Source organism: Mesocricetus auratus, unplaced genomic scaffold (genome assembly GCF_017639785.1).
Source record: "Mesocricetus auratus isolate SY011 unplaced genomic scaffold, BCM_Maur_2.0 Super-Scaffold_100042, whole genome shotgun sequence".
Taxonomy (NCBI): domain Eukaryota; kingdom Metazoa; phylum Chordata; class Mammalia; order Rodentia; family Cricetidae; genus Mesocricetus; species Mesocricetus auratus.
In genome coordinates, this window is record NW_024429219.1 from 546513 (window position 1) to 568934 (window position 22422).

Here is a 22422-nt window from a genome sequence, read left to right on the forward strand (position 1 = left end):
CATGTGAAGCATTCATGTTTCTAATTTAAATAAAAACATACATTGAGGGGAAAAAAAGAGACTAAAAAAAGAGACTGGAACTCCTGCTTTGGTGGAACTAGCAGGCTGGGGTTCCATTCTGAAAGACCAGTCTAGACAGGATTTCTTATCTACTGGGTTAGAGCCTGCCTTGGGGTGGCAGGAGTAGAAGCAGGCCTGTGGTGAGCTGTGGTGATAGGAACTAGAGGGGCCTTTTGGAAGCTGGGTAAGAAGAAAGGATGGAGGGATTGGCCCTCATTAGCAAACCACAGAGTATCATCAGCAGAGAACATCACATTTGTCTTTTTTTTTTTTTTTTTTTTTGGTTTTTTGAGACAGGGTTTCTCTGTAGCTTTGGAGGCTGTCCTGGAACTCACTCTGTAGACCAGGCTGGCCTCGAACTCACAGAGATCCGCCTGCCTCTGCCTCCCGAGTGCTGGGATTAAAGGCGTGCGCCACCAACGCCCGGCCCCTGTCTTGAAAAAAACCAAAAAAAAAACCAAAAAAAAAAAAAAAAAAAGAAAGAAAGAAAAGAAAAAAAAAGGACGATAATCGACTGTTTTTTCTCCCTCTCTTCTCCCCTTCCTTCTCTTTACTTCAATACAAAGTCTTGCTATATTGGTCAGGCTAACCTAACTCCCAGGTTCAAGTGATCTTCCTACCTGCCTCAGCCTAACTGTTGTTTTTGTTTTGTTTTACGAGACAGGGTTTCTCTGCCTCCTGAGTGCTGGAACTTAAGGCCTGTGCCACCAACGCCCGTCAATATATTTAACTTTGACAGTGTGTGTGTACATGTCCTGTGTGGGTTTGTACATGTACCTGTGAGAGGAGATCCCCTAGAGCTGAAGTTACAGGCAGTTGTGAGATGTCCAAAGTTGTTGCTGGGAATGAAAGTGGAGTCCTCAGCTGGGCAGTGGTGGCACCCACCTTTGATTCCAGCACTTGGCAGAGGCAGGTGGATCTCTGTGAGTTCAAGACCATCCTGGTCTACAAGAGTTAGTTCCAGCAGCGCCAGAACGACACAAGGAAACCCTGCCTCAACAAACAAACAAAAGAACTTTAAACTTCTTTAATGTTGTCAGTCACCTAAAATTGTCTTCTGTCCAAGTGGGAAAGTTAGCCCATACACTTCTGTGAACGCAACCAGTTTTACCAAAGCAACCTGGGACCAAGATGCTGACTTTGGAGAGTGTGGGTTCCTTAACAACAACTGCTCTCTGTTCATGCTAACTTCCTCCTACCCAAAGGTTAGGTCAGCCAGCCCCTGGGTCCAGAACAGGCACAATGCTCAGCAGGTTCCCAAAGAATACTTAAGAGCTAACGACCAGAATCCTAGAATGCCTACCCTCAGTGAAGGGTGCCCCTGCGGGCTCTGGGGCTTTCTGGCTTGGACTGCAAAGCAGCAGGATAAGTGACCGCACGGGTTGCTAAGACACCAAAGACGAAGGGGCTCAAGATACCGCCTTAGCAATACAAGTGTGGAGCCAGGACTGCTCCTCAACTGTGGCGTCTGTCTCTGACCAACCTCTTATTCTAATTCACGCTTGGCCGTTAGAGCCACCGGCTTGCAGAAGCTTAGAGCAGCCACAGACCTGCATGACTCCAGCTTCAATAAAGCTCGGGGTCACAGGCGGGGCGGGCAGGCTAAGGGCGCGGAGGCCACGTCTTCTTTCAACTTTCGGGCCTGAGGTCTCAGGCCAGTTACCCCGCCCTTGATTGTCATGGTCAAGAAGCATCTCGAGTCTGGAAGAAGTCAGCTCCGGGAACTTGGGCATCTCCATCTCCTTCAAGTGTTCCTTTCCTTTTCTGCTCTCTGGGTCTGGACTCACAGCAGGAGTTCCGACCCTGCGCTGGTGTAGGTCCTGGGTCTCTCTGATCTTCTGTAGCTGCTTATGGCTGGAGCGTCTCCATAAACGCCTCTAACAACGGATATGGATCTCCGAATGACCCCAGGCCCATAACAATCGCGCCATTGAGGGAAGAAGAGGGAGTTTCCAAGGACTAAGGCACACCCACTCCAAAAACTTTCGTTCCTATTTGCTTGGTCCAGTAGCTCCGTCCAGTTCCGCCTCCTTGGACAGCTAGGCAAATCGCGCCACCGACTCTAATTGCGTCCCTGTCCTAGCGGCCAATCCGATGGCTGGTAGCGCCTTGGCCCTCGTAAGTTTCCGTCGCCCAGGAGGAAGAGGTGTGTGTCGCGCCTGCGCAGTTAGTCGATCAGCGGCGCGTGGTGACTGCCAGTATCCCCACCTCGAGTCACACTTGAGTCCGGACCACCGAGGGCGGTCTGCGCTTGTGGACCATGTCGTGGCTCTTTGGCATCAACAAGGGCCCCAAGGGCGAAGGCACAGGGCCTCCGCTGCCCTTGCCGCCCTCGCAGCCTGGGCCAGAGGGTGGAGGCGACCGTGGTGCCGGAGACCGGCAATCGCCCAAGGACAAATGGAGCAACTTTGACCCGACAGGCCTGGAGCGTGCGGCCAAAGCGGCGCGCGAGTTGGAGCACTCGCGTGAGTACGCGAGCTGGGCTTGACTGGCCGAGGCCCAGGGAAATGGGAGGTTGCTCTCAGAGATGCCGGTTGCTTTTGCTAGTTTGGTCCTCTTGGCGTCTTAGCAGCAGTGTTCAGTTGGCCGTCTGCAGCCCTGCTTTTCAGGTGACCTGAACGGCCCGGTAGTCATTTGGCCATACCCAACCATGCGTTTTAGGAGACCCAGGTCCTGCCACCCTCTTGCACTTGTCGCTGTCAGCACGGCAGAAGAGGCCGTTTGAGAGAGGCTTTTGGAAGCGCAGGTTACGTCGTGTGCCAATGTAGCCTTAGTCACTACTGGGCTCTCTTGCTGACTCCACGTGGTGCGGGCCAAAGGGCATGGCCAGATCAGGTGATCCGTTTTGTGGCGGTTGGTTGTAACCACCCACTTTGTAAGGGAAGCATTTTTGAAACGCATTTAATTTCAGCAAAAAGACAGATTTTTTTTTTTGCATTGATTACTGGATAATAGCCCTCCACTGTGAGGGGGAGGTGTCTGTAAAAGTTGATCCTCTCGGAGCCAATCTTTGCTCACAAATGTTCTGTCTTCTTTGATGTTAACAGTTTGTCCCAAGATGTAGACCAGGCTTGTAGAGAAATCACAGAGATCCACTTGCCACTGCCTCCTGAGCACTGTGTAGCCCCCACCGTTCAGGCTGTATAGAATAGGCTGACCTGGAACTCCGAGATCCTCCTGCCTCAGAGTGTGCCACCAATGCCCAGCTAGTTGATGGTTTTGTTTGTTTCGTTCTCTGTAACAGCTCTGGCTGTCCTGGAACTGGGTCTCTCTAGGCCAGGCTGTGTAGAACAGGTTGGCCTGCAACTCAGAGATCCGCCTGCCTCTTTAAGAGCCTGAAATATAGGCTGGAGAAATGGTTCAATGACTTAAGATCACTTGTTGCTCTTGCAGTGGATCTGCATCCAATTCTGAGCGCTCTTGTGGCAGGCAGCTCACAACCTTCAGTAACCCTGGTTTCTTTCAGGGTATCCAAGGACCTCTTCTGGCTTCTGAGGGTACCAGGCATGTTCATGGTGCACATACATACATTCAGACAAGCACTCAAACACATTAAAAGAAACAAAACATAAACCCTGAAGTGCAGGCGGTGTTGAATAAATACTGATTGAAGGAATGATGTCGTTCTTGATTTTGTGTTTATGCGTGGGTTCTGTTTTTCAGAGGATCCTATAAGGAGGCCATAATTTAAGTAGGTACAACATGCAGAGCCTGTCAGAAAGGGTCTGGCACTTGGTGAATCGATCCTATGTTCTTGTGGGGCCACAAAAAATGTCTTGAGCTGGGAGTGGTGGCTCTTGCCTTTAATTCCAACACTTGAGAGGCTAGGCAGACAGAATTCTGAGTTTGAGGCTGGGCTGGTCTACATAGTGAGTTCCAGGCCAGCCAGGTTACACAGTGAGATCCTGTGAAGTCTTGGGCAGTATGGTCTCTGAGCCCTGCTGACTCAAATGCCCATAGGTTTGGGACCAGGATCACCTGTCTCTTTTGGCCTAGCAGAGCTAATAATTTGTAAGTGATCTGTTATGTTTGCTAGACAATCTAAGTGGCTGGTTTTCAAGGCATTTCCAATGTTAGCAGACTTGACAGATGACCTAATGCCCTGTTATGGGGTTATGTAGGGGACACTTTTCTTGGTGACAGCTGGGTTGAATGGTCACTCTTTAGTCACACCTAGAATTTCAGAATTCAATCTTGGCTGTTAGTTCCACTGCTATAATCTGTTACATACTATGGGGCACAGTTCCAGCCCTTGCTACATCCAGACTATTGCATATAAATGGCTCTCCAGGTGCCTGCACTGGCAATCCTGAAGCTCTTGCCCAGAACATTCTGCCTCTGGGTCCAGTGCCTTGACCTCTACTTTGCTTCAACAGAGCTCTCTTTCCTGGGCCAGCAACATCTCTTGTGGTTTCTACATGTCCCATCAGTGTCCTTTTCTTGTAGGATAGTCTTAGGACTAAACAGTTTACCTGTTCTGTCTCATTTCACAAGAAAATAGACAAGTTAGCTGAGCTTGCCAAAGTCACATGAAGAATAAACAGGAGCTGGGATTTGGTCCCAGATTTGTTGGACTGTGACACCCCCATTCCTGTCTACTATGTTGAAATGGGGCCCCAAGGAGTATTGCTCTCCCTGACCCTCTCAGAGAGAGTGTCAGGGGTTCCTATGGTCTGCTCAACTCTTGGCTTCAAAGCTTACTATTTGAATTAGAGTAGGGCTGTGCCTTGTTGCTGTCTCCCTTCACGTGTGAATTCTTTTGTCTTCCATCCTGGTCACTGAAGACCATGGAGTCTAGAAGGAGGTTGGCTTGCAAGGTCCTTCCCAAGCTCTGACACTGCTTCCCATTGGTGAAGTTCATGCCAAGCCATGCGCTTTGTGTAAATTGGTCACAAATGCCAAGACATTTGCCATGGCCATCTAAACCTGTGAAATGTTCTTACTATAGTAACTCCTGCCTTAGCCCATTTTTCCCTCCAGATACTCTCACGGCTAAGATGTTAAGCTCTGGTTAGTAACATGCAGAGGTTGCAGCTGACCTTGGAAACTTCAAAAATATAAGAAAAGTAATTGGGATGGAATGTAGGGGCTAAGTAGGGGGGTACCCTGGTGATCAGTCCCGTGGTTTTCTGTGGTAGTTTTTATAATAAGGTATTGGTAAGGGAAAATTTGGAGACCTGATGCTTAGGCCTCTTTAGGGTATACTAGAAGTAAAGTTTTTCCCATTATATCGATAAACATCAATGCTATCCGACACAAAAACACACAGAAGATATTTATGACCTAGGTGCATTGTCTGGTATCCGGTCCTTACTTCCTTTTATGCCTGCATATTTTTATTAGCATCGTTAACAGGTACAGGTATGGGCACCAGTCAGAGCTCTGCTTCCCTAATTGGAAAATGCCTGACATGTCACTGTTCCACAGCCCTATCCTGGTTGAGTATGTGGTGGTCTTTGTGATGGAGTTCTTGGCAGTGTGATGATCCCCCTGGGGATGGAATCAGGAGCCCTTACCAAGCTCTTATGAGTTGCCTCCTCCCCTCCACTCCCCTGCCTACAAAGTTTCATGTATACCAGCCTCAACAGCACTGTGCAGCAAAGGATGACTAGGCTCCTGATCCTCTGACTTCCATCTTCAGAATATTAGGATGACAGGCATGCACACTACGCCTGGTTTTGTGTGGTGCTAGGAATCCAACCTAGGGCTTTTTGCATGCTGGGCAAACTCTAACCACTAAGCTGCATACCCAAACTCACCAGGCTTTCTGTTGGAGATGGGGCAGCAGCTTTGAAAGGAGAGGTGATTGTAGGAATCGGGAATGGGTAGGCCGTTGAGGTAGGCTGAGAAGGGGAACACAAGTGATTCAAGATTGATTGTTGTTTCTCAGAAAGCTCCTTGGTATGAGTGAGAGGTTCTGTTTGAGGCCACACAGATATGTCTGTTGTCGGTATGCTAATACCCTCTCTCCGACTCTCCTATACTCTACAGGCCATGCCAAGGAGGCGCTGAGCCTTGCGCAGATGCAGGAGCAGACACTGCAGCTGGAACAGCAGTCTAAACTCAAGGTGAACTGTGGGCTGGTGCCAGGAGGGTGTAAGAGACCCATTTCACAGATGACAGACCTATGGATGTGTCCTCCATTCTTTGAAGGAATTGGGGGATGTAAGGACAGGATGCTGAGTATATGGATATGATTCTGTAGTAGAGGTACCTGAGAGGGAAGATGTAGGTGAGGAATGTCTGGACTTTTTGAAGATAGGAGATCTTTCTTGAAATTCTTTTGTTTTTGTTTTTGTTTTGTTTTGAGACAGGTTCTTTGTTTGCTTGCTTTATTTTTATTTTTAAAGACAGGGTTTCTCTGTGTAGCCCCGGCTGTCCTGGTCCCATTCTGTAGGCCAGACTGACCATGGACTCAAGAGATCCTCCTGCCTCTGCCTTCGGAGTGCTGGGATTAAAGGCATTCGCTACCACTGCTTAACTGAGATAGGATTTTTCTGTGTATACCAAGCTGACTTCAAACTCTCAGCAATCCTTCTGTCTTAGCCTCTTACGTGCCAGGATTACGGGTATGTGCCACCACACCTAATTTTTACTTTATTTCCTGCACTCAGAAGGTCCCTTGAAGCTGGACGTGGTACACCCTTTAATTCTGGCACTTGGGAGGCAAAGGCAGGTGAATAACTGAATTCCAAGACAGCCTGGGATACACAGAAACCCTGACTTGAAAAATAAACAGCAAAAAACCTAAAAGGAAAACCCTGGATGTCAGTTTCCAGTGAGCATGGAGCAGGCTCCATCTTTAGTCCTTGTCTGTCATACAATACAGTTATAATGTGAGCTCGGGGTAAAGCAATAAATAACATCCGGGCCTGGTCTTGTACATCTGCCTAGTGCTATAAGCCCACTTAGCGGTATAAGGGTATCTGTCCAGATTGTTTTTAAAAGTGCTTTCTGCCTTACCCCAGCCTGTTGCATTTACCAGTTGGCATGGCCTCTGATGTTGCCATTTTGTAGTCTACAGCACCATGGAATGGGTTGTAGAGGGTTGTGAGTCTCACACAGGCACTGCTGTGTTCCGCAGGAATATGAAGCTGCAGTAGAGCAACTGAAGAGTGAACAGATCCGTGTGCAAGCTGAGGAAAGACGGAAAACCCTGAGTGAAGAGACCCGGCAGCACCAGGCTGTAAGTGCGCAGGCAGCCACTTATGCCAGAGGGCCTGGGGTAACAGGAGTAGTGGTGAGACATTGAGATGCCACTCTGGATCTTAGCTGAGGGCAGTAGTTGTTGCATTAGGATCTGGACCACTATTGTAAAAGTAAACAAAGACAATAACCCCAAAACCCATAGCCTCCTTGGCACAGAGCCATTCTGCACCTGCATGTTTGTGGAAGGTGGCAGCTCATCTGTAGCTTACTTCAGCAGCCACTCCAGAGTGGGTCCAGGTCATGTTTTCTGATCCTTCTAGTGGCTTCTCCCGCCAAAGTGTGACTTTACTTCTGTCTTCTCCCCTAGAGGGCCCAGTACCAGGATAAGCTAGCTCGACAACGCTATGAGGACCAGCTGAAACAGCAGGTAAGAAAGGCATGCCTCTGAGAGATAACACACTGTCCTTGCAATAACGTAGGAGATTGCACAACTGGGTTCTTGGGCAAGAATGCAAGTGTTGCCATTCCTGGGTGAATTTTCTCAGACATCCGTAGGCCCTGGTATGTGCATACTTATGAGCTTGTGTGCACAATGGACGTCCACAGACACATACCTAGATGCAGACATTCTATACACTTAGACATGAGTACTGACACGTCCAAGAACATACACAAGCCCATGCACATAATTTCTTATGATACTTCCACAATGGAGATGGGTCTTTCAGTTACTCTTGAGGGTTCTTGCTAAATGGACAGTGGTCTAGTGAATGGTGGAGGACAGGGTCCCTGGGTGATCCAAAACCTGGTTATGCCTCCTTTGATCCATGCTGGCTCCCTGCAGTCTCATCAGCTTTAGACTTACATTCATGTTTTGTCTGCTGAGGCATTATAGCTGTTAATCTCAGTAGGCAAAGATCAGACTTCTATAAGAACCATAGAGCAGAGACGCAAGCCCTGGGAGGGAGGGTCTTGGAACTATATTAGTGAAGCTGTAGTGCCCACCTCGACCAGCAAGGAAGACGCAACACCCAGACTCTTCTTTAAGCAGTTTATTCAGGAACCTTGAACAATCTTCTTCTCCCAGGGAGCGCCAGGGAGCCCCAACCCACAGCTTAAAAGCGCTTGGGCGGCCAACCCCAGTATGCCACGTGGAACATGCAGATAGGCCCATGTATGCAGAAACAAGCCTGATATCCAGCCTTAACCAAATACAGGTGTTGTTTATCACAGAGGGCACCTGCTGTCGGGCTAGCAGAAGGCGGAAGCCAGCACCATCTTGAGGGTGCAGCACTTTGCAGCTCTCTACATGAAGCTGCTATAAAGGCTGCTTCTGCCTCAGCAGGTGGTGCAGCTCTGAAGCCAGGCCCTTAATATGTGCATGTCCTGGGTCAACATCAGATGTGCCTGCATTGGAGTGTACCAGCTAGAGCCCCAAGAAAGGTGGGACTCCTCAGGTGGGCAGAAGCATTGCATTCCTGACTCAGAGCAGCTGCAACCTGTTGGCTTGGTTTTGGTTGTCTTTCTGATTTTCAATAGCTTTTTACCTTTCCTGTGACTTCTCTCAGCAACTTCTGAATGAAGAGAATTTAAGGAAACAAGAGGAATCTGTGCAGAAGCAGGAGGCCATGCGTCGAGGTAGGGGGGTCACCAAGAATGGGTGGCTTGTTTTCGTATCTTAGTCCTTAAGAAATGTCTGCACAGAGGCCCACTGCAACCTCAAGTAAGGATTGTGTTTACAGCGTGTGCTTTGACACATGCCTTGGTTTCAAAGAACTAACTCTCAGCAGAAGTTTCATCTGTATCCTGGGCCCTGAGTAGAAAGTTCTGGGACTAGTTGGTTTGGATAGGAAAATTGCCTGGCCTTAGCTCCTGTGGTAGAACTTCATTTTTCCTTGGGCCAACCTGCTATTTTACACATGTCCCAGCAGGAAGAACATTTCCAGGAGTCTGTCAGGAAGGGTTTGGGCAATTTGTTGGCGTCATTGTGCAGTGACAGTGGCTTATTGCTTGGTGTTTGGCTCTTATCGCTGACAAATAGGTACGCATTATTGCATCTCATGATTTTTCTGGCATTTTGGTAGTCAGATGTCAGTATAAGTAGGTTTTTCTTGTGATTACCGACTTTTTTTTTTAAATACGTCATCCCAAGGGGGGGGTCCGGGCCATTTCCGGGGTCCTACATCTGGTAGAAGGGCTTGCTCTGCAGTATGGGTTGTTCCCTGTGACACTGCTATTCCTGGTCCATGCAATATCCAGGTCTGTGTGTGCATGTCAGCAATGTGGTCAGAGGCAGGCACAATATGGGCTGAAGACCACTGTCTTTGCCTTTTCCTGGGGCAGCCACCGTGGAGCGAGAAATGGAACTGCGGCAGAAGAATGAGATTTTGCGGGTAGAAGCTGAGGCCCGAGCCCGGGCCAAGGCTGATAGAGAGAATGCAGACATCATCCGGGAACAGATCCGCCTCAAGGCTGCTGAGCACCGCCAGACCATCTTGGAGTCTATCAGGTAAGGATGCAGCCAGAACCCAGTGCCTGCTGTCCATCAATCAGTCTTCTGGTTCCCAGTTCAAGCTAGTAAGTTACTGGTCATTGAAGGGTCCTCTGGCCTCTTCATCCTGAAGCTCTGGACCAACTCTTTAACTCCCCCACCTTGGTAGACTTTTCTTTTAAGACTGGTCTGAGAGCCTTAAAGGGCGTCATTCATTTCTTTTCTTTGACCTTCTTTAGCCAGGTATCTCTTCTAGAAAATCAATGTGACTTTTCCCCCATGCAGGACAGCTGGCACTTTGTTTGGTGAAGGATTCCGTGCCTTTGTGACAGACTGGGACAAAGTGACAGCCACGGTATGTAGTGCCATATATCCCTATGTTTAAATCTAGTGTTTAGCTCTGGGGTAGTCTCTGGGAACTTCCCTGTAAGATTCATCCCTGTTGCCTGCTGGTTATGAGGATACCTGATGTTTTGCAGAGAAACCTAACACAGATCAGGCACATGAGATGCTACAACTGTCTTTAAGAACTATAGTGAGGCCTGGTCTAAAGCAAGTTCCAGGATAGACTCCAAAGCTACAGAGAAACCCTGTCTCAAAAACAAACAAACAAACAAACAAATAAAAGAACTATAGTGAGATATGATAGAGTATTTTGGGTCTAAGGCATTTTGGACAATTCATTTTATGTTGCTCTTGCAAGGACTAACTTACAAGCAGGAAGGTTTTTCTGGTGTTGAAAACTCTGAATAGGGCCATCTAAAGACTTCTACTAGCCCCCCCCCCCCTGAAAGGTTAAGGTTTTGTAAAATCTGCAGCACATCTAGTCATGGTAGTGGCAGCCTACACTGAGGCTTCAGATTTCTTTCTTTCTTTCTTTTTTGGTTTTACAAGACAGGGTTTCTCTGTATTGTTTTGGAGGCTGTCAGACCAGCCCGGCCTCGACCTCAAAGAGATCCACCTGCCTCTGCCTGAGGCTTCAGATTTCTAATCCAGGCACAGATGTAGGAAGGGGTCAGAGTGTTCTTTCCAGTGTCCTTGGGAGACAGCAGTGATTTATTTATTTATTTATTTATTTATTTTTGAGGCAGGGTCTTTATTATATAGGACTGGCTGTCCTGAAACTAACTCTGTAGACCAGGCTGTCCTCAAACTCAAAGATCCACTGCCTCTACCCCCTGAATGCTGGAATTAAAAGTGTTTGTTACCATACCCAGAAGGAACTCATGGTTTATGGTTAGCCTGCTTTCCAAGAATGAAGTTTAACTTTGTCAGTGGTAAGAAAGTAGTGGAAGGCAAGAAAGACTTGGTGAGTTTCCAGCCCTGTACAGCTACATTCCACATTCTTACAACCTCTGCTTCTGAGGGTTCAGGTTATTTATAAGGCACAAAGAGAAATACTCTGATGGAGAGTGCCAGTGGTAAGCTTTTGGTGAGCTTATCACCAAGTGAGCATTGGTTGACTATAGTATGGAGTTAGGGATCCAACCAGGATCCGTTGTAGACTACCACGAGACCATAGCTGTTCTTGGGGTGTGAGATGAACTATGGAGCAGGGGTGCATCATAGACTGCTGATTTTCTGTCCCAGGTGGCTGGATTGACACTACTGGCTGTTGGAGTCTATTCTGCCAAGAATGCTACTGCTGTTGCTGGTCGGTATATTGAGGCCCGCTTGGGAAAGCCATCCCTGGTGAGGGAGACCTCCCGCATCTCTGTGCTGGAGGCACTGAGGCATCCCATCCAGGTATGGCCAAAGTAGGGTATCAGGGTCCACATCCTTGCCAGGCTTCTTCCCATATCACAAACAAGTGGTGCACATTTTCTTTGTCCTCCCTCTTTTACCCAAACAACAGTTTCTGCACTGTCTTTCATGATGGCATGGGTGTTTTATCATAACTATGCTATACCAATGGGGCCCGTTGAATCAATATTATCTAATTATAAAACGGCTCCTAAGTAAGCTTCAGCTCTTCATGACCTGAACTCAGGGTCTTTCCTGGCATAGATGATGTGAGAGTAGCTTGGTGTCCAGCTACCTTCCTTGGGCTGAGCTATTCTCTGTTGTGACAGGCCTGTTCTCTGTGACAGCTGTACCTGGGTCTCTTCAGATACTCAGTAAAAATCTATGGAAAGAGCTGATGAATCACCCAGGCCATTTCTCCAGCTTTGATACTGGGTTATAAGTCTTGGGCTCTGTGGGGCAGTACTTCATGGTGTCTCTGTGTCCTGCCAACTGTGATGGTTTTCCCTACAGATCAGCAGGCGACTGGTCAGCCGACCCCAGGATGCACTGGAGGGTGTCATCCTCAGTGTAAGTCACTGTTGCAGCTGTGGTTTGGGAAGCCCTGCAGGCCTCAGGGAAGGGACAACAAAGCTTAACTGTTGTGTTTATGTGAGCCTTATGCTTGTGGCTTTGGGGTTCTGAAACACGTTACTGTACTGTATTGAGATACTCCCTAGGCCAGTCCAGTATCCACAAGGACTAGGCTGCACTAGAATACCTGCAGTCCTTCCAATTCCTAAGGCTGGGAGACCAGGTTCCCCAAACCTCATCTTGCTCTGGCAGCCTAGCCTGGAGGCACGTGTCCGAGATATTGCAATCGCAACAAGAAATACCAAGAAGAACAAAAGCCTGTATAGAAACGTCCTGATGTATGGACCACCAGGGACTGGCAAGACACTGTTTGCCAAGGTAAAAATACCTGGCTGTGACGGTGGGACTGGGTGCTGCTGGGCATCTCACCCTGGGGCAGTTTTTGTCACGGAGCCTCAGGGCATGGCAATATATTCAGCTCTGACGGTGGGGGACTGTCCACACTGGACAGGGTTGGCTAGTAGAGCTGTGGGCTTGGGAGTCTGGGAGGGAACATCTGCTCTGTTTCCCCACCCCTCCTTGCCCAGAAACTCGCACTGCATTCAGGCATGGACTACGCCATCATGACAGGCGGGGACGTGGCCCCCATGGGGCGGGAGGGTGTGACCGCCATGCACAAGGTCTTCGACTGGGCAAGCACCAGCCGACGAGGGTGAGCATACAATCCCGACATACACAGGTTCCCACTCTTAGAGGCCCAGTAGGTACCCAACAAAGGTTCTGCTGTCTCCCCACTTTCTTGTCCTTGATATTGTGTGGAAGTCCAGGGGTAGCCTGTAGATTCTGAAGATACCTAGGGGTGGGGTGCTGAAGGATCTATTAGAAAAAATGTCCTGCTGAGAATGGACATTTGGTCACAAGGTTTCTAGTACAAAGATGCTGCCGGATATAATCACTGCCAGGAGTGAATGGCTAACCCAAATGGAGAGGGGAATGGGTCTAGGCCTTCTTGACTGTGTTAAACCCTCCAAAAGTTGGCTGAGGATATCACATCAACTCAAGCAGTATGGCATAGCTGGTTAAATTGTCCCTGGCATTGCCACTATGCTTTATGATGTCTTTGCCATTTATCTTAGATAACCCTTCTTCTTAATGCTGAACACATGGATTTCAGCCGTTATTCGGACCTAGACTGGAGGCCTTGAGTGAGACCTGTGGATAGGAGGGGCATTCTTTTGCCTAGCATATGCCATCAGAGCTGCAGTTGGGTTCTCAGTATTGGGGTTCTTGAAGCTGTGAGCTGTTTTTCCTGGGTCAGGATGTTAAGAGTCCCTGACAGGACAAGGCTTGCGCTCTGTGGGGCATCTTTTCCCAGGGGTATGCCTTGTACTTCCTGTTGCTTCTGGGAGCTTCTAGGTGTTGGCTTGTAGGACACAAGCATCCCCTTGCCTAACCACCCTCTGGTTCACAGCCTCCTGCTCTTTGTGGATGAAGCAGATGCCTTCCTCAGGAAGCGAGCAACTGTGAGTGTTCTGGAACCCTGACTATCTGTGGGAGTTGGTCAGAGCTGGGTGCGCTAAGCCAGTTTAGCAGGGGACCAGCCTAGAGCTTGCTGTGCCCGAGAGTGCAGAAGTGCTAAATCTTCATGCTGTACCAGCTGAGACTGCTACTCAGTTGGTTCCTTCTCAGTTTAAAGAGTTTGACATTGAACCACAGTTTTGGAGATGATAAACACCAGGAGTCCAAGTTCTGGCTGTCAGATTAGGCTTGTGTTTCTAGTCCCTGCCTTACCCTCCCAACAGTGTCTCCTGTGGACACTTTTCCTTGGCCATGTACAAAACTGCTCCTCCAGCTGGAGACTGATACTGAAACTTTCTCTCATTAGGAAAAGATAAGTGAAGACCTCAGGGCTACTCTGAATGCATTCCTACACAGGACAGGACAGCATAGTAGTAAGTAAGTGCATTCCTGCCCCTAGCTCCCTGTGCAGAGCACTTCTGGGCATTGTTATCCTTGGTCCTCACAATGATCCAGGACATAGTATGTGGGCCATTGTCTGGAGTGTCTTCATGTTTCTACCTGGGAAGGGCTCTTGAGAGCCCATTTCAGAAAGGCAATATGAAACATGAAGGAAGTCTGCTGGGTCAGTTCCTGTCACATGCTCACCCCAGTTTGAACATCATCTCATGCCTCTTGACATTCAGCTGTCCGTATGCAGCTGGACCGAGACTTTCCTGTTAACTGAATATGCCTGAAGACTGCTTTCAGGGCACTGGCTCCTGTGAGACCTGGGCATGAGGCTAGAGTGTGTTTGCTCTTTCTGGGGGCAGATCCTAAGTACTTGTATATGCAGAATGGGGGCATTGGTTCTTATCTGGGACCGGGTAGCATCTAGGCCTTGAAAGAGACCCCAATTTGAACTGTGTCCTGGAAGCCAATGGCAGGATGGGTACCTATGGTCCTAACCCTGCCCTTAGCTAGCTTATCACCAAGGTAGGACCCAGCCTTCTAGGAAGTATGTGGCCATCTTATTAGTCACAAACGTCCCCTTACTTGCTGTGGCTATGGCCTGGTCCAGGGCATTGGGAAAAAGTGATTTGAGGGCAACGACAGAACCTTAGGATACTAGACAACCTCAATCATAGGTTGTACACATGGCATGTGGGCCTGGGCCTTCCTGAGCTTTTCTGAGTTAAAAAGCTGCCAAGGACTAGAGGTACATCTAGCATTCTTGAATATCAGGGTTCAAACCCCATCTCAGAACAAAACAAAAAACCTGGATGGGAAGGGGAGAAGGAAGAAAAAGAAAGCTGCCAAGTTACATCCATCTATAAAGTTTATCTGAGGAGGCTTCAAAGACCCTTCTGCTCCTGAGTGACCTGTGATTGGACAAGCCCTCAGCATGCACTTTGTGGCTGCAGGTTCATGCTGGTCCTGGCCAGTAACCAACCTGAGCAGTTTGACTGGGCCATCAATGACCGCATTGACGAGATGGTCTGCTTTGCCCTGCCACAGCGAGAGGAGCGAGAGCGCCTGGTGAGAATGTATTTTGACAAGTATGTCCTTAAGCCAGCCACAGAAGGAAAGCAGTAAGTATCCAGTCCTCTTAGTGACCTGGAACCTATCTGGGCACTTCATTTTCCTGGGGTTTAGGCCATCTGTGTGAGGTCACATTCTGTACATGTGTCCTGTCAAAGGTGGTTCTGTCATGAGGACCCTCAACCCTTCCTCCCACCACTCTTTAACTGGGGACAGCTGCAAGCCTGTCCAAACAGCCCACCCTCATGAGCTGATTTTTAAGTGCCTGGGTTGCTCACCCCTGGGTGTCAATAGAATCCTCTTAAGTTTGCTAAGTCTCTTTTTTTAAAAAAAGAATTTAGCCAGGAGGTGGTGGCACACACCTTTAATCCTAGCACTCGGGAGGCAGAGGCAGGGGATCTCTGTGAGTTCCAGACCAGCTTGGTCTACAAGAGCTAGTTCCAGGACAGGCTCCAAAGCCACAGAGAAACCCGTCTCAAAATCCCACCAAAAAAAAAAAAGAATTTACTTTTATTTCATGTGCATTGGTGTTTTGTCTGCATGCATGTCTATGTGAGGGTGTCAGATCTTGGAGTGACAGACAGGTGTGAGCTGCCATGTGGGTGCTGGGAATTGAGCCTGGGTCCTCTGGAAGAACAGCCAGTGCTCTCAGTGCTCTTAACCACTGAGCCATTCTTCCAGTCCCTGCTGAGTCTCTTTTTACCAGGTCTGGAAGTAGCCAGTTACCATCCTCAGCTGTGGCCTGAGTGGCATGGCTTTCTTCTGTCTAGCTCCTCCTGGAAGCTGCTGTGCAGCCATGTTGGGGACAGAGATGGGGAGAAGCCACTGGATGCTTCTCCAGTGAGGAAGCCTTGGTGCTTCCACAGCCTCTCACTGCTGTGTCGAGTGCACTTCCCATGCCTCCTATCAGCAGAGGCTGTTCTGCTTTCAGCTGTCTCCTGGGCCCCAGGCTTCATGGCATTCAAGTTTCACGTCCTGACCTGAATCCCTCTTGCTGCCTGTTGCCTTTCCCTGCTCTGGAGAAAACATAGCTTGGCCCTGCTGTTTCTTATGGGTCCACCCCCCATCCAGACTAGCCAGGTCCCCTGCCTCCTGCTAGCCTCATAACCCCAGCCTCAGCTCAGACATGCAACCTGCATTCATGTTTAATGTGTGATTTCCATGGCTTTTGGTCAGATGTTATTGCTGGGAATTCAGCTTGCAGGCAGGGCTCTACTAACTGTTCTTTTCTTACCTGGAGATCTACCTGCTCTGTTAGCATTTCATCATTGACTGATGATTTAATTACTACTGCTACTTGGGGCTGAATATGTCATTATAAGCTGGGTCCAATGAGTAGGAGTGAAGGCAGATTGGGAGACGATGACTCCGTCTGCCAACCCTGCCTGGCTCCAACTTGAGCCTCTCCTGTAGATCAGGAAGGAAGGCTGAGTTTACCTCATCCATCTTGGCTGTGCAAAAAGCCCACCAATGTTACCCAGATCAGGTGGAAGCATCTGATGAGTGTGGTGTTAGGCAGCCTTGTTCCCATCTCCCCAGTCCCCTCTGTGTAGAGCCATGGCAGCCCAGGCCCACTTGGGAACTTTTCCTCCAGACGCTTGAAGGTGGCCCAGTTTGACTACGGAAAGAAATGCTCAGAGGTGGCCCAGCTGACGGAGGGGATGTCAGGCCGGGAGATTGCTCAGCTTGCTGTGGCATGGCAGGTGAGTTAAGATCCTGGAACTAAACCTGCTCTGAAACTTTGTCCCAGTCTCATCACAGGGGGTTTTATGTTGAAGGATGGATAGGTATGTGGCCCTTGGCTCTGCAAAGACCACCTCAAGGACTGATGGTTCACCCAGGGATGATGGGATGATACTGTCACTGGCTCAGCATGTTCTGGCCCAAATCTGGGCACTGCTGAGTTTTAAGGAATCCAGGGTACTAGAGTAGATGTGCAAGGGTCTCTAGGCAAGTCTAGAGAGCTGCTTCTTTGGGTTGTCTGTTGAGATAGTTGCAGACAAGTCATGGGTTCTTGCTCCAGATCAACAGATGTATGCTTCATGTATAGGTATCTGGCCTTTTTTGTTTTTGTTTTGAAAACAGGGTTTCTCTATGTGACTCTGGCTGTCCTGGAACTTGCTCTGCAGTCCAGAACTTGCTTTTGAATGCACAGAGATCCATTTGCCTGCCTCTGTCTCCCGAGTACTGGGATTATAGGCATGGGCCACCACTGCCTGGCACAGGTATCTGGCTATTTAGGACAAGTTCATGATGAAGTTTAATAAAGGGGCAGGAACATTCCCTCCGAGACTAGGCAAGGATGTTGTTGGCTGAAGACACATAGACCACAGTAGTCTATTGTCATTCCTGAAAACCTTTGTTTTTTCCCTTGAACCTGCCTAGCACCAGCTCCATGATCCTGCAGCATGGAATTCCCACAGCAGTGCCAGGGCCATTTAGGAATTTTAGTCCCTGGTGTTGTCCAGAAAAGTCATGTTGAGGGAATGGAAGGTGCTATGGCCACCTCAAACTTTGTACCAACTTCACCATGTACTTGTAGACAACTGCATAACCAAGTGACAGAGCCTAGTCACTTAAACTTGTCAGTGCTTTTCTGGATGTATATAGGACAATCCTACTTAGGTTTGGACTTTGAAGCCTAGGTATACTAGGGATGGTATCAAGCTAGCTTAGCTGCTGCAGCATACATCTCACATTGAAGACTGCACCCTTGTGGCCAGTCAGTGACTCTGGTCTGTCCTTGCTTAGGGTCTGCTACCACACTGATGATGGAGTACAGGGAGGTTAGCACAGTACAGGTGGACTGCTTAAAAACAAGAAATTGTCTTCCCGTGGTTCTGGAGGCTGAAGTACAAAGGTCAGTGTTAGCACAGTCAGATCTTGAAGAGGGTTCTTTCCTGGTTAATAGAGGGCAAGATCTTGTTGGGTCTTCATGTAATAAATAGTGTTTCATGCATGTCCAAGGAGCCAAGGACCCTTTCTGTGCCCTCATTTCCATGAAACTGCTTCCTCTGAAGGATGATCTCTTAATACAGTTCCTATGTGGTTCTCAAACCTTCAGCATATGAAATATTATGGGGTGATACACTGAGCTCATCCCAACAGGTTACCTGGCTCACAACTTCCAATGAGACAGCTCACCTCGCTTGCTTAATGTATTGTCAGAGAGAGTAGTAGCAACAGTCCAAACAGACCTTACAGGGGAGAGCTAGGGATGTTCCTTGATGTTCCGTCTGGGTAGTTGTTCAGAGTGGCCAAGGCAGGTCTGTCTAGGCTGCTCTCAGGAGAGGAATGGGAGCTATAGGAGAACTACCCAAGGTGCTGCCTAGGTCCTGCCATCTGTGCAATAGCACCAGGACCTGGATGCTGCTGTTTATTTTTCCCTAACACCCCCCCTCCCATGGGACTTGCACGGTACAAAAATCCTTCCTTTCTCTGCAGCCTCTATCCTCTATGCATGTCAGGATAACACAAGTTCCTGCCCTCGCACCACACCTGGTTTCTTTGTTTTATTTTTTATGTGCTTGTTTTTGATTTCATACACATCTGCATACTATGTGAGAGTGGTTCCTGCAGAAGTTAGGAAAGGGTGTCAGAGCCCCTGGAATTGGAATTACCAATGAAGTTGAGAGTCACCATGTGGGTACTGGAACTTGACCCTGGGTTCTTTGGCAGAGCATCCCAATGCTTTTAACCTTCTCCTGCCTTTGGTCTTGAAGTTATGCAGTTTTTCTTCTTGAATTGCAGGAGATCCTAAATGTGGATATTAGCCTTTTACCAGATATATGATTTATAAATTTTTTTCTTCCATTTTTTTTTATTCTGTTGCTAATATTCTTTTTTGGTTGTTGGCCTGGAACTTGCTATGTATACCAGATTGGCTGCAAATTCATAGGGAAGCATCTGCCTCTGTCTTAGTGTACAAAACTTTCAAATTTTGGTGGAGTCTGATTATTCTCATTTTGTTATCTGTAATGTCATGTTTAAGAAACCACTGCCAAGCTGGGCGCTGGTGGGGCACGCCTTTAATCCCAGCACTCGGGAGGCAGAGGCAGGCGGATCTCTGTGAGTTCGAGGCCAGCCTGGTCTACAGAGTGAGTTCCAGGACAGTCTCCAAAACATTACAGAGAAACCCTGTCTCAGTAAAACCAAAAAAAAAAAAAAACAAAAAAAACAAAAAACCAAAAAAAAAAAAACCACTGCCAAGTAGAATATATGATAGCACACACATGTAATCCCATCACTTTGGAAGCTAAGTCAGGAGGGTTGCAAGTTCAAGATCAACCTGGGCAACGCAGTGAGATACTCTCTTAAAATTTAAAAGTGAAATGAAAGCTGGAGATGGAGCTCGGTGGTAGTATCTGCCTTGTACCTTCAGTCATGGGCTTAATTCCCAGTGTCATAAAAGGTGATAGGGCTGAAGTGGTTTGTCTTATGCAGTTGAGGGAGTCCTCTTGTTTGTTTTGACATGGTCTCACTCCGTAGCCCAGGCTAGTCTTGAATGCTCTTACAATTTTCCTGCCTCGGCTTCCCAAATGCTAAGATTCCAGTGTGAGCCATCAGGCTGGGCTTAGGCTTTTTTTGTTTTGTTTATTTGGGTCTGGGCTGGCCTATAGCTCTCAGTACTGGTGTCTCAGGTTCTAGAACTTCGCATCAGGACTCCTCGTTTATTAGTTCCAGTGATAGTATAGAGGCTGCTAGGAAGTGTCTCTTTTCCTTCCTTTCCCCTTTAATGTTGAGGGTTGGAAGAGAATCAAGACTAATTCTTGAAATGTTTTAAGATTTATTTTATATTATGTGCATGTGTGAGTGCCTGCATATATGTGTGTACTACATGTGTGCCTGGTGCCTATGAAGGCTAGAAGAGGACATGAGGCTGGGAGTGGTGGCACATACCTTTAATTCCAGCAGAGGCAGAAGCAGGCAGCTAGTCTACAGCTAGCCTAGTCTACATAGCACATGCCAAAACAGCCAGATTTTATGAGAGACCCTGTCTCAAAACAAAAATACATTGATTTCCCTAGAGCTGGAGTTACAGGTGGTTGTGAGCCACCCAATGTTGGTGCTGGGGACTGAACCTAGGTCTTCTGTAGTAACAGTACAGTGCCCTTAACTGCCGAGCCCCTATTTACTTATTTTTGAGCTGGGTTCTTGCTACATTGCTCAGCCTGGTCTTGAACTTTACAGTAAGGCAACCCTGCCTTAGCTTCATGAATAGCTGGGTCTTCAGGTACACCACTACACCTAGTTAAATTTAAAACATTTGAATAGTTTTGAATTTACAGAAAAGTTACAGGATAGAGCAGAGGCACCCATGTCCTCGTCTCTAACAAGTTGTAAATGTTGGTTCTGTGTCTCATCATTGTTTAACTCCACCTTGGCTTGGTAATAGCCCAGGGTCGAGTCCACAATACCCACAGCATGACCCGTAATGTCTATTCCAGTGTGCTTCACCTGACCTTAGTTACTAGGCTGGGTAGTGGATGAGCCCATATGGCTCTACCTCTCCTCTGCTGGGCCCCTGGCAGAGTGTAGCCACTTAAAGAGGGTTGCCCATCCATCCAGGGCTCCATTGCAGCTACATACCTTGCTTTTGGGCTTGGGCGAGCTCAAGCTGGGAAAAAGTATCCATGGCTCCCAACTACCTTGCAAAGTTGATGGTCTGACTCTATGGTGAAGTCTTCCCACCCAGTGAATCATAACGGGATAGTGGACCCTAGATACATCTGTTCCTGGTGGTCCCAATTATCCAGAGGGAACAGAATACCATTATATTATGGGCATCTCATAGGTGACAGTGTCTTGGCAGAACTCTTACATATGACTGTGCACTCCTGTTCCTTTAGAGTATGTCCTAGTGCCCGAGGAGGAAAATTCTCTGCCTGGAGTTTTCCCTTCGTTGCATTCAGGCATCCCAGCTCCTAGTTCCCTCCTGTGCAATGTCCATGAAGATCCCTTTGCTTCATCTTTAGGATTCTCCATTCCTTTTGCTGACACCTTTTGGAACATGCTCTGCTTCAAGCAGAAAACCAGCATGAGTGTGGTCTCAACCACCTGTGAACCCTGGTCCTTTTATAGTGTCTAAAGGGTACGGCTTGACCAGTTCAAACTCCTACTGGCTGGTCCTGGAGTGCCATCCTCAGAAAGCATAAGGAAGTGGAAGGGGGCATGCTTACCCAGTGTGAATAGACTTGAAGAGGAGCAGCCTAGCCAGAGAGTCACTTGGCTCTAATTAGAGAAACCTCACACTAACTTCCTGAAAGTAGGGACCGAGCAGCTGCAGGAGACCTGTAAAGTGTACAGCTGCATAACCTGACCTGAGTAGTTGCTGTGTGACCTGATATCTGCCTGAGCTGGGAAATGGAGCCAGAATCTAAACTTAGAGCTTATGAAGGTTCTACATTTGTGTCCTGCTCAGAGGGAGTTACCTGTATGTGTATGTAGGAGGAGCAGCTCTGTTCAGGCTTTCTATTTTAGAAAGTCATTGAAAAAACTCAACCGAAGCAGCACTGGGGCTGTGAGTCCACTAATTAGCGCAGGTGTGCCCACTGTGCTAGTGCCTAAGGCCTCTGGGTCCAGGTTGAGGGCCTTGGGCATCCTTGTGCAAGCAGTCAGCCTCTCCTCCTGTGCCCTCTTTCCTACCAGGCCATGGCATATGCCTCTGAGGATGGGGTCCTCACGGAGGCCATGATGGATGCCCGCGTCCAGGATGCTGTCCAGCAGCACCAGCAGAAGATGCGGTGGCTTAAAGTAGAGAGACCCGATCCTGAGGTCAGCGAGCCACCGTCTCCTTGACTCCTCAGCTGCTGAGCTGGACCTGGACATCTTGTACACCTGACTGGGGACAGCCAGTCTCTGTGACCACACTATTCTCTTCCTGTCCTGAATGCCTTTGCCCAGCTGTGGGATGCTGGTGGTGTCAGCTTCTCTGCCTCCCACACCTCCTCGTCTGTCTCTCAGTGCTGGCAAAGGAAGGCATACTGCCTCCCTGCGCCCCAGTACACTGGTGAGACTTGTCTACAAGCCCAGATCAGAGAAGGGAGGAAGCAGAGTACTGTACCACAGGCCAATAGCTATGGCTGTGCCAGCAAGACTGGGACCTGCAGGGACCAGACTACAGGCAGGAAGGGCCTCTGCTTCCTGGACATTGCTTCTGCCCTGCATACTTCTGTGCCAAGAATTGGCCCAGTCCTTACTAGGTAGAGTGGATCTGGTGCTAGACAGTCTCTGGCCGGTGGCATCCAGGATTCAGAGGTGCCACCTTCCCCTTGACTGAACATTTTCAATGCAGACTCTAATAAAACTGTGACTGGTTTGCTGGTCTTGTCTCTTGGCTGAGGTGGCGGGGGGGCGGGGGACGGGAC

General features: G+C 48.4%; 1 protein-coding gene across 1 annotated transcript; it reads left to right on the forward strand.

Moving 5' to 3' along the window:
- The first annotated feature begins 2219 nt into the window (after positions 1–2219).
- On the forward strand, positions 2220–22373 carry LOC101844585 (ATPase family AAA domain-containing protein 3). Its single transcript, XM_040735092.1, has 16 exons — positions 2220–2525; positions 6052–6128; positions 7145–7246; positions 7577–7636; positions 8778–8847; positions 9553–9718; positions 9986–10055; positions 11291–11446; positions 11957–12013; positions 12269–12394; positions 12604–12728; positions 13488–13539; positions 13902–13972; positions 14938–15105; positions 16650–16758; positions 21704–22373. The coding sequence occupies exons 1-16, from the start codon at positions 2321–2323 to the stop codon at positions 21851–21853; spliced, it is 1764 nt and encodes a 587-aa protein (XP_040591026.1). The 5' UTR covers positions 2220–2320; the 3' UTR covers positions 21854–22373.
- Positions 22374–22422: the final 49 nt, after the last annotated feature.